The sequence below is a fragment of the Gossypium hirsutum genome, chromosome D05 (genome assembly GCF_007990345.1).
Source record: "Gossypium hirsutum isolate 1008001.06 chromosome D05, Gossypium_hirsutum_v2.1, whole genome shotgun sequence".
Lineage (NCBI taxonomy): Eukaryota > Viridiplantae > Streptophyta > Magnoliopsida > Malvales > Malvaceae > Gossypium > Gossypium hirsutum.
The window spans coordinates 3,792,147-3,818,283 of record NC_053441.1 but is presented as its reverse complement, the minus strand read 5'-3'; the positions used below and the strand labels follow the sequence as shown (position 1 = coordinate 3,818,283).

Sequence of the window (26,137 nt, the reverse complement as noted above, 5' to 3'; positions counted from 1 at the left end):
TTTCTATTTATTTTTACATTTGAATTTTTTTTTTAATTTTATAAAAAAATTATTTTTTAAATTTAATAATTGAAGTTGAATTGATAATATTGTAAAAAATAATAATAATCTTCCTTACATAGTATCTTACCTAAATCAGTTGCTCAAGTGATCAGTTTAAAATATCATAAAAACCATATAATAAGCAAATATATATAAAACTTTCACTCTACTTCTCTAAAATAGTACCAAATAATTTTAGAATCTAATATCCATAATCGAAAATTTATTTTCAATATGTAAGTAATTTTTTTAATGTGACATGAATTTTTTTAATGGCACTATCAATTTATCCTGTAATATTATTATTTTTCATTACCTTTTCTAGATGCTTGACTAAGAATTAGTATAAAGCGATAATAACTAGCATTCTACAGATAAAAAGCCACAAGTAGGAAGAATTGAAAGAACACACTTCCACAGGAAAAACTCAATTTTAGAGGAGAGTTTTGAATCCCTTGCGGCTCAACACTATTTTACTGAATAATAAAATCAAAATTAAAATAAACAAATATTAATTATTAAAGGATTACAAAATTATTAGTTTATTACAAGGTAAATGACCTTTTTCTTTTACTGAATAATAACACCGAAACTTTTGTACAGCATAAAAAATAAAAATAAAATGTTTAAAAATGTTTGTAAAACGGAATCAAATCAGATTTCTACTAGTTTAAGATCTAACCCTCCTCCTGATCAAAACATGCTATACAAAGCCTAAAATAGCATCTAAAATCATCTGAACGATTGCTAATAGCATTTGTAACTTCCATACCAGAATGGTAAATTTTCTGCCCTTTTTCATGTTCCTATTTAGCGCCCCAGCAATCACATTCTGCCACATGGTATGTAAAGGGCATAAGATATTTGTTCTTCGTACCATGGGTTGTTCAAGACGACCAGAATCTTCTCAAGCTAAAGCCTCGACCAGTGGATGAATTCAACCGATAACTCCTCCCCGTGAACGCCACACCAGTTGTCCTCTCTTGTGGAACACGAGCATTTGTTGGATATTCAAGCCTGGCTCGAGCAACAAGTTTATGCCTGCATTATGTGAGTCAAGGAATTCTCTTGCATGTAGATTCATGAACATCCTACTCTCACACCAATTAACTGTTGTAACAACGACCAAATTCTGGAAAGAACAAATTCTAAAATCTTATGAATTCGATTCAAAGAACAATATTTACCTTTTAAGAACATGAGAAATTACGTCATGAGGATGATATAAGTCCACAACAAGGTAGGAATTCTAAGCATTTGTGGCATGCTGCACATCAAAATACTTACCTAATATTTCCACCCAAAATGCCTTATGGAAGAAGAGAAGATAACTATTATTATTCTACATAAAAACCAAGGCTCCCTGTCGCTGTGTTTTTGCTTTTTGCTCTTTTCAACAAAAAGTTAAAAGACCTTAAAAAAAAGGAAAACATAGGACAAATAGCAAATAGAAGAAAGGAAAAGCGCCAACCAGGCAGAGGTTAAGTCATGCTTGGAACCTCATAGACAAATAGTAAAGTTATCAGGATTCGGAATAGCAAGCAAACATGAAAGGAGATTCAAACTTTGTTTCTAATCTATATAACTATTTTTCAGTTGGAACAAAGGAAGTATAATCTCTATCGTCACTTCTTACTCACCAGTAGAATAAAAGCTAACTAGACGTGAAATAATAAGGGAACTCTAACCTCTTGTGTTACTTAGAGGTCAAGAACTAAAACTTTGAGAAAAATAAAATAAAATAAAAGGATACACCAATCTAGGAGTTGATATTATGTTCCTTCCCCCGGCAAGAGGATGCAGAACAGTTAAAAAGTAGTATAAGTGCCCAGCAATGATCCCCATAAGGTCTGGCACAAGGGGGGAACCAAAAATAACATCCAGAGCAAGCATTGCCCACGGTAGATAAAAGGCCTGTGTTACAGTAGTAAAAGCATTAGCAGACCCAAACAAGTAACAGTACAAAGACGACTACGACATTTCAGGCGCAACTGCGGCAGAGAAATGTAACTATGTGTACCTTGAGTGCAACAAGTCCATATATATTGACTTGAGCGTTAGGAAACTCCCTACTCCAGATGTATAGAAGCATGAATACCAGTGAAATGCCAAGAAATGCACCCCGTAAAATTGGAACAATTGATAATGCCTAAACACAAAGAAAGAAGAAACTAATCATAATATATTCCATATTCCAGCACAAAAATCTATAAACTTATTCACCAAATTATAATATCCAACTTTTATGAGACATGTAGAAGATGGAGCCTAAAAATGGTATATCTCCAATACACACCAGCAATGAAATAGCTCCAAAGATCATCATCCAGAGAAAATCAGCTGTCCGCCTTTGAAACGGCCCCTGCTCCAGCTGAACCCCATACCTAGCACTGCAATAACGGGTAAAGAGAGGGCAAAAATAAATATACTGTTACACATACCAGTACGTCCACAACTTTTGGAACATTAATCCTAACAAGCTTCTATTCTAAATACTTACATCATAAGGAGACGGATTCCAAAATTCATGGAGAAGTTCCCCAGAAAAAAGAAATTTGTAAGAAGCCTCCACACCTAAAAGAAAAGACTCAGTACCACCCGTAAAAAAAGTCTAAAGGGAAATGGCAACAGTTTAAGTTTACTTAATAACAAGAAGTAGCTATGTGACACATAATAAATAACAAAGACACAATCAAATTTTTTTGTTCAGTAAATAGTCAATCAATTGAGCCAGAAAAGAACGAGATTCTTCATAATAAAATGGTATACTTGCTTCGTTAGATTTCAATTAGGGCAAGGCAGTACCTGAAACTCTGAAAATACCAATTCATGGATTAATGCAATATTTTCAAGTTGATATAGTCCCAGATGCGAAGCTACAGTCGTCATTAAACATATAGTCCCATAAGCTTTGGTGATCGGTGGCAGAGATTTGTAGAATCTAGAAAAGAGTAAATAAAAAGTTATGGCATTGATATTAGAACAACTAGAGGGTCATGAAGAAATAAAAAATGCAATGATGATTGGTTTATTAAAAAAAACACAGAGAGGATATTCGACCACGTCCTACATGGCTATTGGCTAACGAATCCAAATCTTTACAATTAAAACCTGACTTCAGCTAAAATGTTAAAAAAGAAAAGTAAAAGTTTCAGATTAATTGTAAGATCGATGAACAAAAACCATCAACAAAGATGATAACACGAAAATGAGAATAGACAAAAGACAATTTTATTTAACAACTGCTATATTATGTTCTCTTTTAATTTTCTAGGCAACCAAACACAAGATAACCAAAAGAAAAATGCAATTAACCAGGACGTAAAATTAAAATTAAAATTAAAATTATTAATAATAAAATGCGTAAATTAGTTAGCGAGAAATTCTCAGAAATCATGCAGGAAAATAATAAAAAAATTGTTGATGATAAAAGGCTCGAATATTGCAACAATTGTAAAAGTAAACGTGGAGAGAAAATGAGAGGGGAAACAAAAGGAAAATACTCAAAATCTTACTCTGCTGGAGACGACATTTTATCAAATTAAAGCTTTGATTCGACGACCTTCTCCAAAATTATCTCCTTTCAGTACTTTTTAATTATACGAAGGTGACCCTCAAAAAATTTTACGAAGGTGAAAGGACTTTAAATAAACAAAAAGGAAAACATGAAAGGACTTTATAAAACGTTCACAGTAACATGCAGGTCGTTAACAATCGTCACGGACAAATCAAGTAGCACCGTCATTACATGGAGGCAGGCCATCTGTCATTTTTGCGTGTTTATAATGGTCTGTCAGCAAAGTTCGAGACAGTACAACGTTGTTCACATTTGCCTCGTTGAAACGATTTTGGGGGGTTTTTTACACAAATGCTATAGAAAAAAAAATACTAGGGTGTCAGAAAAAAAATTTACCAAAATAGTTTACTTTTTCATTGGAGCATATTAGATATGCGTTAATGAATAAAAAAATAATAAATTTTTTTTGAATAAAATATAATTTTATATTTTCCCGGGTCAATATATAACCCGTATAATACATAGTATTGGCGCCTATTTGGGAGGCGCCAATGGTGGTGCCTATCTAGTAGGCGCCAATGGTGGTGTCTATCTGGGAGGCGCCAATGTTCTGGTTTTTTCGGATTTAGGGTTATGTTATAAATTTAGGATTATGTTATAAATTTTTGTGTTTGTAATTATTTAAAATTCAATTTATTAGTAATAAATTAAAAAATTACTAATAAGTTACTAATAAATTTATAACATAATCCTAAATTACTAACAAATTAATTATAAAATAATTACAATATTCATACAAAAAATTACAATATTACAATATATCCCGACATTACAATATTCATACAAAATTACAATATTACAATATTCATACAAATCATTTAAAATTTAGATTACTAAAAAATTAATTATAAAATAATTTCAATATTCATACAAAAAATTACAATATTACAATATATCCCGACATTACAATATTCACACAAAATTATAATATTACAATATTCATATAAAATTGCAATATTTTTTTGTTATTAATTATTAATTATAGATTATCTATATTTAATATGAATATTGTAATTTTTTTGTATGAATATTGTAATATTATAATTTTGTATGAATATTGTAAATTTTTTGTATGAATATTGTAATATTGTAATATTATAATTTTGTATAAATATTGTAATGTCGGGATATATTGTAATATTGTAATTTTTTGTATGAATATTTTAATTATTTTATAATTAATTTGTTAGTAATTTAGGATTATGTTATAAATTTATTAGTAACTTATTAGCAATTTTTTAATTTATTACTAATAAATTAAATGTTAAATAATTACAAACACAAAAATTTATAACATAAATTTCATTGGCGCCTCTCTATAAGGCACCTTCATTGGCGCCTACCTGATAGGCGCCTACCTGATAGGCGCCACCCGACCCGACCCGTTGACCGTATTTTGACCCGAATTTTTTAAAAAAAATATAAAAAAAATATTTTATTCAAAAAAAAATTATTATTTTTTTATTCATTGGCGCCTATCTAATAGGCTCCAATGAAAAAAGTAACTTATTTTAGTAAATTTTTTTTTTCTGACAAATAGTATTTTTTTTTCTATAGCATTTGTGTAAAAAACCCCGATTTTGGGTATTGCTTGGAGGAAAATATTCGGTGGCGGCATCTTAATGGATTGATTGATGTGGCGTATACCGATAATTCAAGGTGACAACGGATGAGTCCAATAAGGAGCTGCCACACCATATTCTTTTACAACGTGTCATGTACATGGGTGTACGAGTCTATGACCCGATTCATACAGCAACTTTGATCGTGGACAAAAGTGGCAAATGGATTGATTTCACTAATATTTCCTGTTTGTGTTATTTCTTATATAGGATTGTTTTCATTATTTTGAATTTTGGATGAGTTTGGACTCATATTAATTAAGTTAATTTTAAAATTTATAGAATACGTAAAAGTTTCAACATGGTGCCTTGGTATCACTCCAAATTATTCGAGACGGAAACCAAGGAAAAGAAACAGAAGAATCTTGGTAGTTTTGCATTGAAGTAGCATATCCATAGGTTTAAATATGGTTTTACTTGCAAACCAATGATCACCATGCAACTATGCTTTTAATAGTTGCATCGGCTGTCTTTACTGATTTTTGTTTCAACAAAATATGTTCTTTCTCATGATTTTCCTTATAACTTTACTAACCAGCCAAGAAAAAGGAACAACCTGCAAGTTGGATGGAGAAAACTGTAAAGACAGAATAGTCAATACCTGAAGACAAGCCCTGTATGTCATGGAAGTTGCATCAGATAGTGTCATATCCATCACATCATCTTTTATAGCCTGCCAAATTGCCAATAATGGTTAACGTTAATGCAAGCATATACTTTTGAGATAGGGTAGCGATTTTAGCCTTGTATAGTTACAACAAGGTTTCCATTTTGAAAGCTACTGTTTATTGTCATGGTCATAGTTGAATATGCATGATTATGTATGAAAAATTTGGAAAGCTTAGATTAGATTGTTTTTGAGTTATTTTATGCTATTATTATTGCAAGTGCAAAATTATGTATGAAAAATTTGTAGACCAAATGTGGGAGGAACGGTGGCATGATTTGATTGGAAGTGATTTCCATACAATCCTTTCTCTTCACATCAATGAGGAACAAACTACGAATCAAGAAGAATAATCACTGAACAAATCATAGTAATTTAACATACAAATGAATTACAATAGAGTTAACAAACAGATATTGTTATTGGTACAAAGCTTGGATACACATGCATGCAAAGTCAGGATTCGTGGAGTCAAGAACCAGAACATTTAATTTGAACCATCTTGCACAATTATCCTCGCAAAAAAGAATTTAGAGGAAAAAATGTATGTATTTTAAGCTTTATAGATGCCAGATGGGTCAGCATTCTGAACAATCCATGGGTGCTCAAGAAGCTTATGCAATGGCAGCCGTTGTGAAGAATCCTTGACAAGCATCTGTACGCAAGGTTAAATAGGCTTAGAATATGTATTAAACGTTGTTAATTGCAAGTTAAAAAAGGCAACAAAAGATACCTGACTAATGAGGTCCTTAGCTGCAGATGAAACTATTGGCTTTGTAGGGAACTTGAGATCCACTTGCACAATCCTGTGGACAAGGTAAAGTATGGCACATCATTTATATATGCATCTAACCGAAAGATGTCATCATTTTTGTCTTTGTTTTAGAGCTAAAACTTACCTTCGGTAAGTGTCTGAATGTTCCTTGGCTTCAAAAGGAGGGACTCCGTATAGGAACTCATAGCACAACACACCAAGGCTCCAAATGTCTACACTAGCATCGTGCTCTACACTTTCAACTGTGGAGAACATAAAAAATAAGGAAAGTGAAATTTAGTTTTCTTCCTTACTCTAATTGTTTCCAGCGCCTATAAAAGTTTAACATTTTTTGACACAAAATGGGTATAGTCTGAACCTAAAACTGCTTGATCGTAAAAGGACAACTGATGGGGCATTACAGCTAATCACTTAGTTTCAATGGTTAGCCACATACCCATTTCAGGAGGAAGATAATCAAGCGTGCCGCACATAGTCCGCCTACGGTTAAATGTGTGTACTGACCATCCAAAATCAGCAATCTTAAGTTCACCCTGAAAAGGGATCCCCAGTTGATACAAGATTAGCACTATAAAACATTAGCTGAAAAAACCAAATAATGAGTACAGCCAATGGAGTAGGAATCACCTGTGCCCCAATTAACAAGTTCTCAGGTTTGATGTCTCGGTGTATTACATGCTTTCCATGGCAAAAAATCAGTGCCCGAGCTAAAGATGCAACATACTAGGTCAAACAACATAAGCATCAAATTAGCCTCTCTTTTCTTTTTCTTTTTTTTTTTGGGGGGGGTGGTTAAATAGTCAATCATTGCAATCTATCACAAGAACCAATTTGCCAAAAACCAAAACTACAAACCGTAGCCGCGCGTCTTTCACTGAAGTATTTACATTTCTGTAGTTCCTTGTAAAGTTCACATTTGGCTGCATACTCCAGTATCAGGTAAACACGTTTCTGTAAAAGTTGGTGTTCAGGAAAAACAAATGTTAATTCATTTCAATTAAGTTATACACATGGAAGCATTGATATAGGCCATTATACCTGATCATAGAAATAACCGTAAAGCCTCAATATATTGGGATGGCGCAGGTGACTTTGTATTTCCACTTCACGACGTAGCTGATGTTCAACTTGAGATTGTTGGAGTTGGCTTTTAAAAAGCACCTTGAGTGCTACAATATGATTGCTCTGTTCCACAAGTAACATTGGATCATCCTCGTCATAGGAATATATGCCAACGTTGGAGGAACTTCAAAATTGCAATCTTAAATTTTCCTCGTATTTCTTAACGCAAATAAAAAAGGATCCATAAAAAGAAAAGGTAAAAGAAACAAACCCTCTTCTCTCTAGCTAGATAAACGTGACCAAACTTGCCTCGTCCAAGCGGCTTTCCAATGTCAAAATCGCTAAGCGTCCATCTTTTCTTTTCGCCTGCTGAAGCCTCTGAAGAAACCTGTCAAAATTTTAATATGAATAAATTAAAATCCCAGCATTGGTTCAAAACAAGATAACTAAATCAACAACGTTCCGTTCCCAATTTTTTCAAAATCCGCTAATCCTAGATAGCAGCAGACATAAGATTTAAAAAATTCCAAAATCTACCATTAGAACCCTAGCACTCAACCCTGTTGGGAATTGAACCCTTCTTATAAAGAGAAAACCGTTCTCAAAACTTTATATCTTCTATAAAAGAAAAATAGACTGAAAATTGAGCTTTGTTTGGTTCTTGAAGAATGAATAACAGAAAAAGAAAAATGAAACTATTTCCCCAAGAAAAACAATGGGATAAAATGAGGGGAAAAAATCTTAACCTTCTCTTGTTGTTGAGAGTTGGTCTGAGCGATCGCCATTGTTTTAGAAAGAAAAAAAAAAGGGCAAAGATTTTGTTGTTGTTGTTGATGGGAAAGAGGGAAAGGCCGAGTTAGAAAAAGACCTATATGATTATTTGATGGAGATGGTAAAAGAAGAAAAAGACAAAAATAAAAGAGTTGTTATGGAATGTGGATTTGGGGTGGGATCGGAGGAGGGCCCCATTCCCAACGGTCAAATTACTTAATTGTGCACATGGAATGCTTTTTCAAAATTTTCCGATCCGAGGATCGGAGGAGCGTCTCCTAGTTAGAAAAAAGAGGCTACAGAGTCACACGAGGCTGTCATGTCCCCTATGGATATGGGCTAAGTAAGGCCCTAAATAAGTCAGGTGATGCTTGGGCCTATGGATCATTGTCTATTAAAGTATTAAACTAGATGGCAAAGATTTGGGTTTTTTTCCGGAATAATACCAAAAAAATTATTTACTTAAATAATATAAGATTTTCTTTACCAAAATAACATGAGAGATGAAAATTGAACCTGAAATTTGAATGGCGGTTGTTGATTTTGGGTTAAATTTGATGCACCTAATTTATTGGGATCCCAAATCGACAATCGTCATACTAATTTTGTGTTTCCTATGGCTTATCATGTGGATTAACCAAAGATTTTTTTATTGTCTAGAGAGACCAAATCAATAGTCTCCTTATTGGCTAGGGAGCTAAAGGTCCAAGATTCATAAACCTATCAGACACATGGATCCTTAAAAACCCCTTACTTTTTTGGACCATTTGTATCAGTTTGAAAAAAAATCTTAGGGCACGTTTGGTTCGCTGTATTAGATTAAAGGTGTAATGGAATAGAGGTGTAATAGCAAATCAACTGTTTGGTTGAATGTAATGGAATAGAGGCGTAATAGTAATCTTGTGTTTGGTTGAATGGAATAGAGGTGTAATAGCATAATGGAAAAAACTAAAATGACTAGAATACCCTTAGCATAAATTTGTTTTGGTAAATGATTATTGTTATTGTTATTTAAATTTTAATAAGATTATTATTATCAATAATAAATAATTTAATCATATTTAAACATAATTATTATTAAATATATTTTAATTAAAATATATAATTTAATAAAATTCTTAATAATCAATATTCTTATATGAATTTACTCAAATCATAATATATGATACTATAAAATATAATTTAACATAATTATTATTAAATATATTTTAATTAAAATATATGATTTAATAAAATTCTTAATATTAAATATTCTTATATGAATTTACTAAAATTATAATATATAATAATATAAAATATAATATAACATAATTATTATTAAATATAATCAATTTTTTTTGGCATTTAAACCATTCCCTCTTACTAAACCTGATTTCACCACTTTTGTTTCATTTGGGGCAAATTATAGGTTTAATTTTCGTCCTTTTTCTCTTCAATTCTGAGGAGGAATCTCACATTTTTTTTTCAATTTTATTATGAAGAAATTTTAATAAATAAATTTGATGAATTTTATTAGATTTGGAAAATGGTGCTTTAAACAATTAAATGATACACTTTTAGACTCCACAAATAGAGTCAAAAGATTGACAAGTGTTCTATGGAGGTATAGTAAAATATTAACCTAGTAAGATTAAAAAAAGAAAAAATGTGAAATTGCTTTCTGGTAGAATCTAAATAGAATTGAAGAAGAAATAAAAGGGAAATGTTACAGACTAAATTAACCAAAATGGTAAAGATTAAGGGCTGTATCTATGGTTATACAATAATATAGGGATTGTGCTTAAAATTTACGCCATATGTTAATAGGCCTTAAAACGTTTGAGATAATATCCAAAATCTTGTCCCTATAAAACTGGGTGATGATGTTACACTAACCATGCTGGCTTTTAGAGACCCGAGTGCTAATACCTATCAAAATTCACTCAGTCCCATATACATATATATATAACACACTCCATCTAATCCAATTTTACCTCATATACAAACACTTTTGTCTCTCAAGTCTCTACAGTCTCGTTTTTCACTTGCTTCTTTTGGATCGCTGCTTCCGAGTTGTTTTCAAACCATTCAAACCTTTTTTTATTGGCTTCATATCACCATTGCTTAATTGGTAGTCAAATGTTTTAACATTCCTAACAATTGCATGAACTATGGTCTCACTTTTCGGGACTAATACGGTTTTCCTCTCCACCACCGCATTCTGCCCGCATTTCGAATCATCCTTTTCCATCAGAGACTAGAAGCACCAGGAAAAGTATATTTTAGCAGAACAGGGAACATATCATGGCAACACCAGAAAAAAAACAACGGAAAAATTTGAGTTTTAACTCAATTGGTTCATGCAATTACCTTTAAAAATTGACATCTTTGTTTCCTGTGTTCAGTCAATGGAGTTTTAGGATCCGCGGAAGTATTCTTGGTTTTGTTATCAACAACAGCTAGGATCTGTCTTGCAAATTGATTTGCTTGAAGCATTTCACCCACTGTTTCCCCTACTAACATTGCTCGTAATGGCATTCTCTTACATTCACCTGCATAAAAAAGGTTGGATAAATCCAATTATTTGCCATCTTAGCTTGCTCAGCGAAGTTGAACTTTGAAAAAGATCATTTCATAAAAAATTAGCTTATAAAGGAAAGCTAGTTTAATTGGGTTTAGGGTATATATGTATCTAACCACACTCAAGTGCAAGAGAGTACAAGAGGTAGACAAATATGGCATTCTAAAAGTTACCTTGTAGTGGATATTTATATAGGAAATTCAAAATGAATGATAAATTCAAGAAACAATGCTCAAGAGAGGGACAGGACTTGCTTGTGGACTAATATAAAAAAGATAATTTAGATTAAAATATCATATCTATAGTGGACTAACTACTGCAGTAGAAATTAGGGGTGTAATTGAGTTGACCCGAGCTCCAATATTGATAAGTTTGAGTTTAAATTCGACTTGAAATTCGAAACTTGATACTTGATACTTGATACTTGATTTCCACATATGCTAATTTTCAATCAAACCCCAGTATTAGGGGACTGCTTCAACGAGACAAGGATGTAGAAAATGAGCATTAGCATATGTACAAATGTAATAAGAAAATGGACTTTGGTCTCCCCTGCAACAACTCTTTTTTTTAAGTAACATCAACGAATGAGCATCAAGGTGGCTTTTTTTCATAAGAAAATGTAATTAGAAGGGAGAAGAGATTTACAAATACAAATATTAAACCTCATATCATCAATTTGAAACCTACAGATTGGCATTAGCATATTTTTGGATTATCCTTGGACTTGCAGAAAATAATTGATAAATTCCCCCAAGGTGGATGTAATTTGACGAATTTATAAAGGGATACCCTCAGTTCCTGGTTCTCATCTTTCTTTGCTAAATACATACAAGTTGAGGCATTCATTATATAAATTGATGATCCAAGTAGTCTAGTTTTTCATTTGAATACAATACAGCAGCTGTATGTATGCATGTGTGTTGTGTAAGCGCATAGATTGAAATATAGCATAGCATTAGCTCTTAATAAACCACTCCCATTTTAGGTGGAACTGTGTAGACCTCTACCGCACTCGTTGCCCAGCATTTAGTCAGAAGATGTTCTCTCTTCTTTTATCCCTTTATTCTACTCCTTTTTAAAGGTGGTTTTTTTTCATAAGAAAATGTAATTAGAAGGGAGAAGAGATTTACAAATACAAATATTAAACCTCATATCAGCAACTACAGATTCGAAGGTTAGGGCAGACAAGGTTAGGGAGAAGAGATTCAATTTCTACAAATGTTGAATCTTTCGTCATAAAAAAACATAAAAGGGAAAACATGTTGAAAGAATGTTAGGGCAGACAATGTTTACCTTGATTGAATTGGGATTCACTGCATTTGAAGTCACTGCATTTGGAGATAATTGGCAGACAATGTCAAGAGACTTCTCTACTCACTGCATTTGATGAAAATAAAAAAAAATAAAGAAACAATATTTCAAGAACAGATCATTAAATTCATGGTATATATAAAGAAATTTAATTGAAATCAAAGGAATAGAAGAAGGGAGAAGCGTACTTGGGAACCATTGCTGCTACTCTCTGTTACTCTGTTACCTCATACGATTCGTAATTGAAGGCCTTGTTGAGGGTTGTTAGGGTTTGTTAAAGGGTTGGTGAGGATAGAAGCATGAAAAGGAGGGAGAAGGTTGGAAGGAAATGGAAAGAAAAATGAAAAAAAGAAGAAGATGCTTCAGACGTGAGAAAGAAATGAGAAATGAGAAAGAAATGAGAAGACGGCTGGGGAGGGTAAAACAGACTCTGATTAGCTAATAAGGAATACCTCCGTAATGTAATAGGCCCGTATTAGGGCAATACATTCAACCAAACAAGGGATTAAAGGTGTAATGGCTAATCCATTATACCCAACTAAACATGGTGTAAGAGTCGTTTATGAAAATAAAAATGAAGTGATTGAAGGGAAAAAAAATAAAGCAGAGAGTTAATAAAGTTTCTAAATTTGTTAGGAGATAGTTTTCCTTGGAGAATGAGGGTTAATATTTCGAGGTTAAAACTAGCTACTAGTTTTTTTTTATTAAAAAAATTATTATTATACATAGATTTAAATTATAAATGTTTTTAAACTTTTTTTAATATTTTTAAACTTTTTTTAAGTAAAAAGAAAATAGTTTAAGTAGAAAACATATGAATTTGTAAATGTTACAGTAATATATAGATTTTAAATGTTTTATTTTTTTTCATCAATAATCGAATTATTAAAGTAAAAAATGAAAAATTATAAATGTTATTTAAGTTTTTTTTCCAAATAATATAAAAATTAATATAGCTAGATAATATGAGGAAATTAAAATGTTATAGACAATTAGTTGGTTCTCATTGTATGAATTGGAAGTAATATTTATTTTCTTGCGGTCGAAGTTTAGAAGGGAAAAGTTCCAAAATAAAAAGGTAAGAAAACTTTTTAAGGTAATTATATTATGATTTTACGATTTACAAATAGAATATAATTATATTATGATGAATTATTTATGACATGATATGGTAGGGTTCAAAATTTATTAAATATGATTAGTTTGAAGTGGTTAAATGTTATAGGATTAAGATCTATATCTTAATAAATACAATGCTTTATAATTTTTTTCGTGTAGAGAAAATGGTTACGATTATTTGAACTGTGAAAAAGATAAGAACTAAACAACAATGAGAGATTCTTGACAAATCGGTAAAAAAAAATTAAAAATATTTAGGATGAACCCAATTAACAACTGTGTTGTTGCCCATATAATAATGGTCTTAGGTGGGAAGTTCAAAAATATTGTTTCCTAATAGAAACATTTATAAATGTCGAACATAAAGTTTGATTGAATAGTTTGTGGTTGATGATATATTCCAACAAGAGAATTTGAACAAAATTATATGAGATCTTAATCAAATAATTTGTAAAGGTCATCGCCAAAGATGGTACAAAGAGGACTTTCCACTTGATTATTGGTAACTATATCCGTAAGAGAAATTCAAATCCTCTTTATTTTCTATGGATGAGCAATTTAGATATTGGTAGCTTCCTAGATGATTTTATCAACTACATTCCTGAACTTTGTAACTAGATTAAATCAAAGATCGATGGAGGTTCATACAGTGGGAGGTTTATGTAATTTGGGTCTAGGAAATTAGGGTTAATGTTTGATATGTATTATTTTAGAACGAAAAATTTGACCCTATTTTGCACAAACCCAACATTTTAGAAATACATTTTTCTCGCCTAAACTCTAAACATATATTTACAAATCAATAATTACTTAAAAATACACATTTTCTATAAAACAATTATTCTTTAACATAATAACCTTAAACCTTGAATCAAAATTTATATAACTTTAAAATTAAATATGAAAATTTATATTCCAATAAATTTATTTCAATATTTACTAAATATGAATATATAACAATATTTATATCATTTAAACACATAATAGCATAATTCTTACATTATTCCCTACTTATTGTACAGATGTAATAATCACATTATAAATAACATATGATTTATTTACATTTTTAAATAAAAATTAACATATCATTCAGTAAAAATAATTTTTAATTTAAATTAAATCGAGATCAATTGAATAGGCACTTACCTTATCACTTTAACATTCCAAACTTAGAAATAAAAATTTAGAACATAATTAAAAATAAAATAATTACATTTAAAATAAATTACAACTAAATTTTTTTAATAAAATCTAACTTTTTTTGGCTTGTAAAAAATTATGTAATTTTGAGATGGTTTTAGGGTTTTAAAGGTGATTTATAAGGGTTTTGTTATTTTTGGATATTTTTAAGGGTGAGAGTGTGGGTTTAGAAAATGATTTGGTGTGGAGTTGAGATGTATTTATAGAGGTTAGGGATAGTTGGCATTTATAGGACGGTTGGGAGTTTTAGATTTAATGGATCTCAATTCACCAAATCAGTGGTTGTCATGTTGATTTAGAGAATACATGAGCTCTAATTTTCCTAAATCGACATGATGATTATTGATTTAATGATTTGAGATCTCTTTAAATCTAAAACTACTAATTGTATTGGATTCAACCCCAAATCGACAATCGCCATATTGATTTAAGGTTCAATTTTCATCTCTTATGTTATTTTCGTAAAAAAAGAACCGTATTGTTTAAGTAAATAATGACTTTTTTTTAATAGTATTTCAGAAAAAAATAATAAAGATTTTTGCCATAAAAAGGTTTTTGGCCCTAAAAAAGATTTAAGTTTTTTTAAGGAAGGGTTAATTTATTTTTTGGATGTCAACTCGATAAAACTCACAAGTTTTTTTTGTTGAAGTTAATTTTTTAATTTGACAATTGTTTTCACATCGAGACCTAAGTTAAGTAATTATTCTTGTATTAGGGTTTGATCTTTTTTATTATCTAAATTAGTCTTTGATATTTTCTTGAAAAAATAATTTAAACCTCAATATGGGAATAATTGTTAAAGTCAAAGATTAATTTAAAGTAAAAAATAACTCATGCACTAATATATGATTACCAAAATTAAAGTACTAACTTTGAAAAAAAAATTAAATTCAACCCCAAAGAAAGAATGATAAATTTACTAAATGGTGAAAAAATAAAATTTAAGTTTTAGAATCCACTATTTAGGGTTTTTTACAAAAATAATACAAAAAATTAAAAAAATATCAAAATAGTATCTTTTTTTATTTACCAAAATGGTACAAAAATTAAAAAAAACACAACAGTTAAAAAAAAAAAGGACGAAGTGACAGGACCCTGGTGGAGGGTCTGCCACAGGCGGCACCAAAGGTGCCTGTGGCAGAGGCGGCACCAACTTTACCATTATAATAGTCCCCAATTCACTTCAGCTGAAAGAGAAGAAAAAAAAGAAGAAGAAGAAGAAAGAAGAAGAAAAGGGCGGTGCCGAAAAAAGAAAAGAAAAAGAGAGAAAGAGAATAGAGAAAGGAGAAAGAAAGAGAAGAAAAAAATAGAAAAAATAAGGTATTTAAAAAAAATAATGGATTATCTTGTTATTATGTTTTTTTTGTATATTTTTTATTGTTTTTTTGTTGTTAGTTTAGTTATTATTGTTAGTTATTAAGATTAATAAAAACCCTAATTATTATTTTAGTTAGTATTATCATTGTTAGTGTAACAACCCTATACCTGGTCTAATCATATAGACCCGGTATAAGACTATTATATTTGGTGTCAAAACGGTTATAGCTAGATATTGTTTAATTAAAACATTTATACATAGTATTTTAACTTACCGACCATATTTGCAAACATACATATAGTTTCATTAAGTCATTTCATATATATACCAAAATATTTCAAGTACCTCAAAATAGATAGAAGTTCAAGAGTTTACATTTTAGTTCCTAATACATGGGAACATAACTGACTGTCTATGTACATGCCATTTTAATTCAAAATATGGTACCTACTTTTGAAGCTCTTGAGGATGTGATGAGATGAGAGATCTTCTAATCTGACTTTACCTCTTCGAGTCAAACTGTACCTACACGTTAAAATTAAACGTGTTAAGCCGGTGAAAGCTTAGTAAGCACTACAAGAACAAACAGATAAATAAATCTAAATAAAATATTTCAAACTCATTCTGTTATTACATATTTACATACATATAAACTTCATAAAACTTAACTTAACACATTAATGATTCGTTGTTGTCCACAAATCATAATCTTAGCCCAAAGTAGATTTTATAGAACACACCGGATATAAGGAACAAATACAGAGGTGCATTATTATGCACTAATGAACAGAGAGCACTAAAGTGCTATACAGAGAGCACAGATGTGCTAAACAGAGAGCACTGACGTGCTAAATATCAGAGAGCACCAACGTGCTAATAATCAGAGAGCGCGCTAAAGTTCCTTAATGGCATGCCACTAATATCCTTATAGTTCTAAATTCCACCTACTTGGGCATTAAAACTGAATCTCATTCATTTAAATACTTTATAGAACTATTTCGAAAAAGATTTCTCATTTCTCCATCATTACAATTTAGTACACATTTCACAATTCACAATTATCACACCATTTTCACATATATATACTTTTGTCACAATATTTACTTAATGTTTAAACAATATACCATCTTATATTTTCCATCTATAATTTTCTTTACACATTTCATAGTTCCATAATCTTTTATTTTACTTTATTTTATTTTATTTCTAAATAATTCTATACTATAATATAGACATTTAAATAAAATAATTTTAAAAAATAATCTTGTAGAACTTACAACAAAAAGGTTGAGATGATGTCTTCCTTCACTCCTTAGTCTTCTCTTTTCCTTTTTCTTCAATTAGGTCCTCTCCTTTCTTTTCTTTCTCTTCAATTTCATATAAAACATATAACATTTATATATTAGAAAAAAAAAACAATCAAATGACTTTCCTATATTATTCAATAAAAATAAACATACATTTCATAATTTCTTACCTTAGCTCATATTTCAATTTAATTCATAACTAAAATTATTTCTATTTCTATCACAATCTATACCTTATTTTTACTTAAATTCTACTTATAACTTAACTTAACTCTCAAATTTTCACTAATAAACCCTAATTTCGAATTTCTTACAATTTAGTCCTCATTACATTAAACTTATAACTTATTTCACAATTTAATCCTTTTCCCAATCCTAGTTTGAACTTCCATCAATTCAATCTCTAATTTATCCACTAATTTAATATAAACTACATAAAAAATTCAACTAACTTTCAAATTTTCAACATATACCTAATAGTATTTTGTTCTAGAATCATAAAAACTTAAAAATTTCAAGAAAAGGACTTAATTTGACTTATCAATTTAAAATTGAACCTTAAAAACCCTAAATTTCTTCTTTCCTTTTTTCTTTCTTTATTTCTCCCCTGTTTCTCCTCTGTTTCTTTATTCTTTCTATTCTTTCTTTTGTTTTATATATATAATAATATATAATAATATTATATTATATTACATTATATTATATTATATAATAACATACTTATTAATTAAGTAAATATAATATAATATATATTTTAAATTAAAAAATATTTAAGCCGCCTAAATTTATAACAATAGTATATTTACCTATTTAGTCCTTTGTACTTTCTTTAATTTATAATTAAACTTTCACACTTATTTCAATCTAATCCCTTTTTCCTAATTACTTCTAATTAAATCAAATTCACCTAGTCAAAACATAATTAGGCACACAACTAACTTCGTAAATATTTATAATAAATATTTACGAATCCGATTTACCAGAACGGAGTCCCGAAAATGTATTTTTTATTTAATCCATTTAAATAAAATTTACCATATAATCAATAAAATTTTATTATCAAAATTTCCATGCAACCTTCCTATCATAATATAGACCATACCACAATATTAAAATAAATTTTCTTTCTAGTTTGGATTTGTGGTTATGAAACCACTATTCCGATTTACTGAAAATGGGTCATTACAGTTAGTTTTTAGGGTTTAGTTATTAATAATTATTGTTACTTAGTATTATTGCTAGTAAAAACTAATATTATTATGGTTAGTTATTAAGATTAGTAAAAACCCTAATTATTATTTTAGTTAGTATGATTGTTAGTTTTTACATTATATTATTGTTAGTTATTATTTTTAGTAAAACCCTAATTATTATTGTTAGTTAGTATTATTTTTAGTAAAAAAAACTATTATTATTGTGTTAGTTATTAGGATTAGTGGTTAAATGTTGTTCATGTACAAAATGATAACTAAAATAGTATGAGCTTATGAATGAAAAAATTATATATTGAAACATTAATTTTTTTTATTTAAGTAATTTATTTACTGTTTGAAATTATTTTTTGTATGTGTTTATTTCGATGGAATCATCTTGACAACAACTGTTGGATATATATTTGAATGTCGGCAACAAATAGCAATGAGATTTAATAGAAATGTCTCGTTGGATGATATGAAGGGAAGAATTGATGCAAAAATTATTAGAAGTTGTGGGAGAAGGATATCAAAAATTTTCTACAAGTTTCTAGTTTCGACAAATCCGATCAAATTCACCGAAATTGAACTTGTAGACGACGAAGACGTGGAGACAATGATCGCTGTTTACTGTGGGAATGGGAGTGACAAAAATACACCGATTCACTTATTTGCTGAGTTGGCCAGTATGGAGCAAAATAAAGATGTCAATGCATATGGTGAAGAACACGGAGCTCAAGAACCGTGCATGGTGGCTCAAATATCGTACGTTGATAGTGAATCAACTATAGATGGGATCGGTATCGATCTCAATATTACACCCGATATTGATGTGGTTGGTGATGATGGATACGATGGTAGCGATCATTGTGATCAAGAGGTCGATAGTGACAATGATCCCGATGTGGACGATGTACCTGATGATATTGACGATGAAGATGTGAATAACGATGGAAACATTAACGCGTTTTCGGTCGGGAACCAGATGCGACATATTTTGATACACAATAATCTTGGGCCACACATGTCGCTCATAAACCCCGACGCAGCGCATGTAGCTGAGTTCTCGGAATACCCTGAAATAGTTCCTGCTCACTGGCTGGCCGTAAATTCTGATCATGAGGAGTTATTCGTAAGCCAGAGATTCAAAAGTAAAGAAGAGTGCGTATTTGCTATTAAACGGTATAGCATGAACATATCAGTGTCTAAATCGACAATATATATTGAGGAGTGTTGGATGGCAGCGGAAGGCTGCAATTGGCAGGTACGAGCTACATTCATTCAAAATTCGCAGATGTGGGAGATATGAAAATTTGTTGGGCCTCATACATGCACATCAACACGTATGACAGAAGATCATCGAAAACTATCTGTATGTGTATCATGCCAATGGTGAAGGACATGCCGACAATTAAAGTTTCGGTACTGATTGCCGAAATGCAAGCACGGTTCCAGTATCGAGTATCATATCGAAAGACGTGGATAGTTAAACAGATGGCAATGAAGCAATTGGGGTTTTTTTTTTTACAAAAATAATACCAAAAATTTTTAAAAAATACCAAAATAGTATCACTTTTTTTTATTTACTAAAATAGTACAAAAACTAAAAAAAACACAACAGTTAAAAAAAAGATGAAAGGATGAAGTGACAGGACCCTGGTGTTCGCCGCCTGACAAGCTCGAAAAATAGTCATTCCCGCCAAATCTGGATGATAAGAATGTGAATCCCCATGCGAATGTGATTGCTCGGGATCTGGCTCGGGCTCCGATTCGGGTTCAGGATCGGGATCAGGATCTGTCGTTGGCTCCGCCTCCATATCAGCCACTGGCTCGTATGCCCCAGGTTGTTGCCTGTGTAGGGGGACTACAGTCGACTGCCCTCCAAGTAGATATGGCTTTCCCAAACTAGAGTACCATTGTATGTACTCTAATGATGGTTGCAAATCGGAAGTCATAACCATCTAAGGTATTCGAGCCATTCGATTATTCCACAGTGCAACAAATCTCCGGTGCTTAACCCCCCAATTCAACTGCGGTTTTTCTCCCTTGTTGATGCCGTGAACCACTCCCACATCGCATGGTGGATCCGAGATATATTGGACGCAACCAAACTGTCGTAGCACTCGATCCTCATGGTACCACTCGACTACATTGAAATTTATAATTGGTGTGTTAGTGCACCACATATAAGAATAAACGTAGGCAGACGAGGGTATAATAACTGCAATTTCCGGTCTACGATATGGCATCCATATAAACTGCATGATTAATAACATGGTTATAATTTAACACGGTGTGAGTAAGATATAGAAAGTAACATGTCACGAATATTAGAATAGCTTACCCCTTCCCCGGCATGTTGTTCGATCATCAGACGGTATATCGGGACAGTGTACGACCTCTCGATACCCGTATAAATACTCCATCTACAAAAACAAATATAGTATGGTTGGTAACATCAGTCAGTATAGTATCCTGACAATTAATGACAAGTTATATTTTATCACCTGTTAACTAGTGGATATACATATGGTTGGTGACTAACTGATGCCAAAAATGGCATCCGATAAAGTGCCTAGGACTGCAACAATGTAAGGCATTCGGCCATGTCTACGACAGCAGGCTTTGTCATCCGACAAAGCTCCCAATACAACACTGCTAGAACTGCGGAGCCCCAGCTATACGAGCGAACATTGGTCAAATCGGCTAATAGAGGTAAGTACATGATATAAACCTTGTTGTTGTTTGAATCGGACATCAGTACTCACCCTATAATACGCATGATGTACGCTCGAGTAGCGCACATCAACTCTCCTTCAGTGACATTAGCTGATAAGTGTCCAAATTTTCCTTTCAGCCATGTAAATTTCAAGCCCGTAAAATTTGACTCATCATCGTTGGGCGAGTCTCCTAGTAGGCTATAACATAGTGCAGCCGGCTCAGCAAATGCACTTACTCCAGTTACGGGACTCCTGTTGGTTGGGAGCCCAAGTTGCAGTGCAACATCCTCTAAAGTCATTGTGCACTCCCCACACGGAAAATGAAAAGTGTGGGTCTCCGGGCGCCACCGCTCCACTAGTGCAGATATTAAATCGTATCGCAAGTCGAACGTCTGGATCAATGCTGCTGACCCGAATCCATCTTGCTCCAACTAGGGCATCAATCGTTCATCTGGGGATATCCTATACCATTCAGCCGGCCCCTTAATACGCGGTACGAGCCCTGATAGTGTTAAATTACAGAAAATAAATATTAGGATAACATGATTTATTTCTATATATTACGCATATCCTTTTTTAATAAAACCTGTGATTAACAAATAATAATATATTACCATATTATTAACCGCATCAGATATGTGAGGATCGTCATTAATCAATCGAGCCATTGCGATGCCTGCAACTTCAAAACAAATTTAGTAAAAAAATCATTATTTTGGCCATTTGTTCGTATTTTTCTTTTTTCCCGAATTTTATTACTTTCAAAAAATATACTATTTTCGTATTTTATTATTTTATATTATTTTAGTACAGAATATTTGAAATGTATTAATTTAGTGTGTTTTTTATATAAATTTAGTAAAAAACCCTTATTTTGGCCATTTGTTCATATTTTTTTTTCGGATTTTATTACTTTAAAAAAATATACTATTTTCGTATTTTATTATTTTATATAATTTTAGTACATTATGTTTGAAATGTATTAATTTAGTGTGTTTTTTTATATAAATTTAGTAAAGAACTCTTATATTTTTGGCCATTGTTCGTATTTTTATTTTTTACTGGATTTTATTACTTTAAAAAAAAATACTATTTTCAAATTTTATTATTTTATATTATTTTAGTACATTATATTTGAAATGTATTATTTTAGTGTGTTTTTTAAATAAATTATTAAAAAACTCTTATTTTGGCCCTTTGTTCGTATTTTTCTTTTTTCCTGGATTTTATTACTTTCAAAAAATATACTATTTTCGTATTTTATTATTTAATATTATTTTAGTACATTATGTTTGAAATGTATTATTTTAGTGTGTTTTTTAAATAAATTTAGTAAAAAATCCTTATTTTAGCCCTTTGTTCGTATTTTTCTTTTTTTCCAGATTTTATTAATTTCAAAAAATATACTATTTTCGTATTTTATTATTTTATATTATTTTAGTACATTATGTTTGAAATGTATTATTTTAGTGTGTTTTTTAAATAAATTTAGTAAAAAATCCCTATTTTGGCCCTTTGTTCGTATTTTTTTCCCAGATTTTATTACTTTCAAAAAATATACTATTTTTGTATTTTATTATTTTATATTATTTTAGTACATATCGTTTGAAATGTATTAATTTAGTGTGTTTTTTTATATAAATTTAGTAAAAAACCCTTATTTTGGCCCTTTGTTCATATTTTTCTTTTTTCCCGAATTTTATTACTTTCAAAAAATATATTATTTTTGAATTTTATTATTTTATATTATTTTAGTACATTATATTTGAAATGTATTATTTTAATATGTTTTTTAAATAAATTTAGTAAAAAACCCTTATTTTGGCCATTTGTTCATATTTTTCTTTTTTCTCGGATTTTATTACTTTCAAAAAATATACTATTTTCGTATTTTATTATTTTATATTATTTTAGTACATAATGTTTGAAATGTATTAATTTAGTGTGTTTTTTATATAAATTTAGTAAAAAACCCTTATTTTGGCCATTTATTCGTAATTTTTTCCCAGATTTTATTACTTTCAAAAAATATACTATTTTCGAAAAATATACTATTTTCGTATTTTATTATTTTATATTATTTTATTAGATAACGTTTGAAATGCATTAATTTAGTGTGCTTTTTATATAAATTTAGTAAAAAACCCTTATTTTGGCCCTTTTTTCGTATTTTTCTTTTTTCCCAGATTTTATTACTTTCAAAAAATATATTATTTTCGTATTTTATTATTTTATATTATTTTAGTACATAATATTTGAAATGTATTAATTTAGTGTGTTTTTTATATAAATTTAGTAAAAAACCCTTATTTTGGCCATTTTTTCGTATTTTTCTTTTTCCCCAGATTTTATTACTTTCAAAAAATATATTATTTTCGTATTTTATTATTTTATATTATTTTAGTACATAATGTTTGAAATGTATTAATTTAGTGTGTTTTTTATATAAATTTAGTCAAAACTCCTTATTTTGGTCATTTGTTCGTATTTTTATTTTTCCCGAATTTTATTACTTTCAAAAAATATACTATTTTCGTTTTTATTTCTTTTCGTATTTTATTTTTTCATAAACATATTTTTTAGTATTTTATTTTTAATGCTATTTTTGTAAAAAACACTTATTACAACATGCTTAATAAATTTCATAAAAATATATCTAATCAATATAAAATGCAGATAAAATTAGTTTTTTACATGCTAAATAAAATAATAAAATATATAATGTACATAACATGAGTTTTTTAGATAAATAATACAAAAAAATTAAAATAATACCAAAAAAAATTATCTTTCCTTTATTTTTTCTTTTTTTTTCCCTTCCTTCCCTCCTCTTCTTCTTCTCCTTCTCTTTCTCTTTTACCTGCGCCTCCTTATCCTTCTCCTTCTTCTTCTTCTCCTTTCCTTTTCTTTCTTCTCCTTCAGCCGAATCTGAGGACCATTATAATGGGGGTGGTGCCGCCTGTGACAGGCCCTCCACCAGGGTCCTGTCACTTTATCCTTTCATCTTTTTTTTTCAATTGTTGTGTTTTTTTTTTAATTTTTGTACCATTTTAGTAAATAAAAAAAATACAATTTTGGTATTTTTTAAATTTTTTGGCATTATTTCTGAAAAAACCCCACTATTTAAGAAGGAAAACAACAATAATAAAATTTTGTCTTCCGTTTAAAAAATTGATTTGTTTTAATCCTTCCTTATGGTTTGACTAATCGGGGTTTATTTTGGTACAAATTGTCATTTCTGAATAAAGGGAGGTCTCAGCAGAAAAAAGAAAAAGTGCAGTGCATCGAACTGCACGCCTATTTACGACCAGAAAAGGATCCGTTACTAAACCAGCCCAATGGAGTCCGAGGCATGTGTCACATCCTCATCAACTCCCACCCATGCAGTGCTGCTCAACCAAACACGCGCCACACTGCCCAGACCCACGCACAAAATTACACATTTCTAGACTATACGATACGCGCGTATGTTATAAGTTTAATATTAAGAAATAAATTTTAAAAAATAGTAAATACAACCATAAATATACACTTCACCTCCCCCCTTATAATGCCTGCCACCACCACGGTTCTCTCTTCACCTCTGCAACCCTCTTTCATTTTTCTCACTTCCTTTTTCTTTTTCTGTTGTACGACCAGGATCGTTCATCATGTCGAATGATCAAAACAAACCCATGACTCAGAAGCTGTACGAGTCAGTTCCATCATCTCGGCTGACGGCCAAGTTTTTAACAGCAACCACACTGAGTGCAACGTTGCTTTTCTTGTCAGGATTAACCTTGACGTGGACTGTGATTGCCCTGATTATGGCGACGCCAGTTATGGTGTTGTTTAGTCCAGTACTAGTTCCCTCTGCCATAGTCATCTTCTTGGTGATTACTGGGTTCTTGTTTTCTGGCGGGTGTGGCGTGGCAGCCATCACGGCGTTATCGTGGATATATAATTACGTGCAAGGGAAGCACCCACTAGGTGCGGATAAGCTTGATTATGCAAGGGATATGCTTGCAAGTATGACGAGGGGTGTGACGGAGAAGGCTAAGGAGTATGGCCAGTATGTGAAGTATAAGGCTCGGGAAGTTGCACAAGGGGAACGATCTTGAAGTTGAACCATAGTAATAATTATTAGTTTAAGCCTTAAGGCACGGTTGTTGTCATTGTTTGATCAAATTTGCATGCATGCATGCGTCGTAAACCATCTGTTTTCTAAACTTCGTGGTGTTAGCAGGGTTCCATTGTAGCTCAGAATCTCGTTTCTCTGTTAATAAGTTTCTCATTGTGTTAAAGCAATAGAGTTTGAGTTTCGAAGTTCAATTACATCATTTATATGATGCAAAAACCAGGTTTTTTTTTATTAAATTATAAGGAAGATATTTAAATAGCTATCAGACAAGCGACTTCGGATTACGTAAAATCATAAGCGCTTGTTATAACTTTCACATGAATTAACAGAATCCGACCCACCGATCGACCTCAGCTTGAATCTCTGTTTTCCTCGCAGCAGTGCAAACCAATTTGAAAAGCCCCGAAAAAAACCTAAATAATGGGGACGCTGGTAAGAAATCTAAGAAGGGCCTAAATCTGAAGCAAGCGAAGACAGAACTGAAACAAAACAAAAGAACCAATGGCTACCCTAGACTCCAACTAAACAATCCAGCCATGCGCTCTTCATTTCTTTAACTTTACATTAATGCCATTAGTTTGTGTACAATTTTCGTATCAACTTGAATTCTTTCCATTGGTGTCTCAGTTCTTCAATCTTATGTTCGTCTTATCAAACTCAACGCTAATATACAAAGAAAAGAAGTTGCTTAGCACCCTAATGTTAAACTCTTTTTTTTTATCAATCTTGTGAATCTCAAGAATAGGGATTGTGAATAGATTAAACTCTTT

At 30.9% G+C, this 26,137-nt stretch overlaps 3 protein-coding genes and 1 long non-coding RNA gene across 4 annotated transcripts; 1 reads left to right on the top strand and 3 right to left on the bottom strand.

The window, feature by feature from the left end:
• Positions 1-537: 537 nt before the first annotated feature.
• LOC107906977 (derlin-1) lies at positions 538-3,694 on the bottom strand. The gene is made up of 7 exons (XM_016834145.2): positions 3,558-3,694; positions 2,848-2,983; positions 2,543-2,616; positions 2,339-2,432; positions 2,063-2,191; positions 1,796-1,956; positions 538-1,083 (listed from the first exon to the last, which is right to left on the bottom strand). The coding sequence occupies exons 1-7, from the start codon at positions 3,572-3,574 to the stop codon at positions 930-932; spliced, it is 765 nt and encodes a 254-aa protein (XP_016689634.2). The 5' UTR covers positions 3,575-3,694; the 3' UTR covers positions 538-929.
• Positions 3,695-6,258: 2,564 nt separating this feature from the next.
• On the bottom strand, positions 6,259-8,791 carry LOC107906979 (serine/threonine-protein kinase Aurora-1). Its single transcript, XM_016834147.2, has 9 exons — positions 8,492-8,791; positions 8,017-8,133; positions 7,722-7,868; positions 7,539-7,634; positions 7,311-7,406; positions 7,120-7,216; positions 6,808-6,925; positions 6,642-6,714; positions 6,259-6,563 (listed from the first exon to the last, which is right to left on the bottom strand). Exons 1-9 carry the CDS (start codon positions 8,528-8,530, stop codon positions 6,462-6,464), a joined length of 885 nt encoding a protein of 294 aa, XP_016689636.1. The 5' UTR covers positions 8,531-8,791; the 3' UTR covers positions 6,259-6,461.
• Positions 8,792-10,290: 1,499 nt separating this feature from the next.
• Positions 10,291-12,822, bottom strand: LOC107906980 (uncharacterized). The gene is made up of 4 exons (XR_001686825.2): positions 12,579-12,822; positions 12,373-12,456; positions 10,866-11,047; positions 10,291-10,752 (listed from the first exon to the last, which is right to left on the bottom strand). It is a non-coding gene; the product is annotated as an uncharacterized lncRNA (long non-coding RNA).
• An 11,957-nt stretch (positions 12,823-24,779) lies between these two features.
• LOC107906981 (oleosin G) lies at positions 24,780-25,558 on the top strand. The gene has a single exon (XM_016834150.2). It carries the CDS (start codon positions 24,898-24,900, stop codon positions 25,345-25,347), a length of 450 nt encoding a protein of 149 aa, XP_016689639.1. The 5' UTR covers positions 24,780-24,897; the 3' UTR covers positions 25,348-25,558.
• The last annotated feature ends 579 nt before the right edge of the window (positions 25,559-26,137 follow it).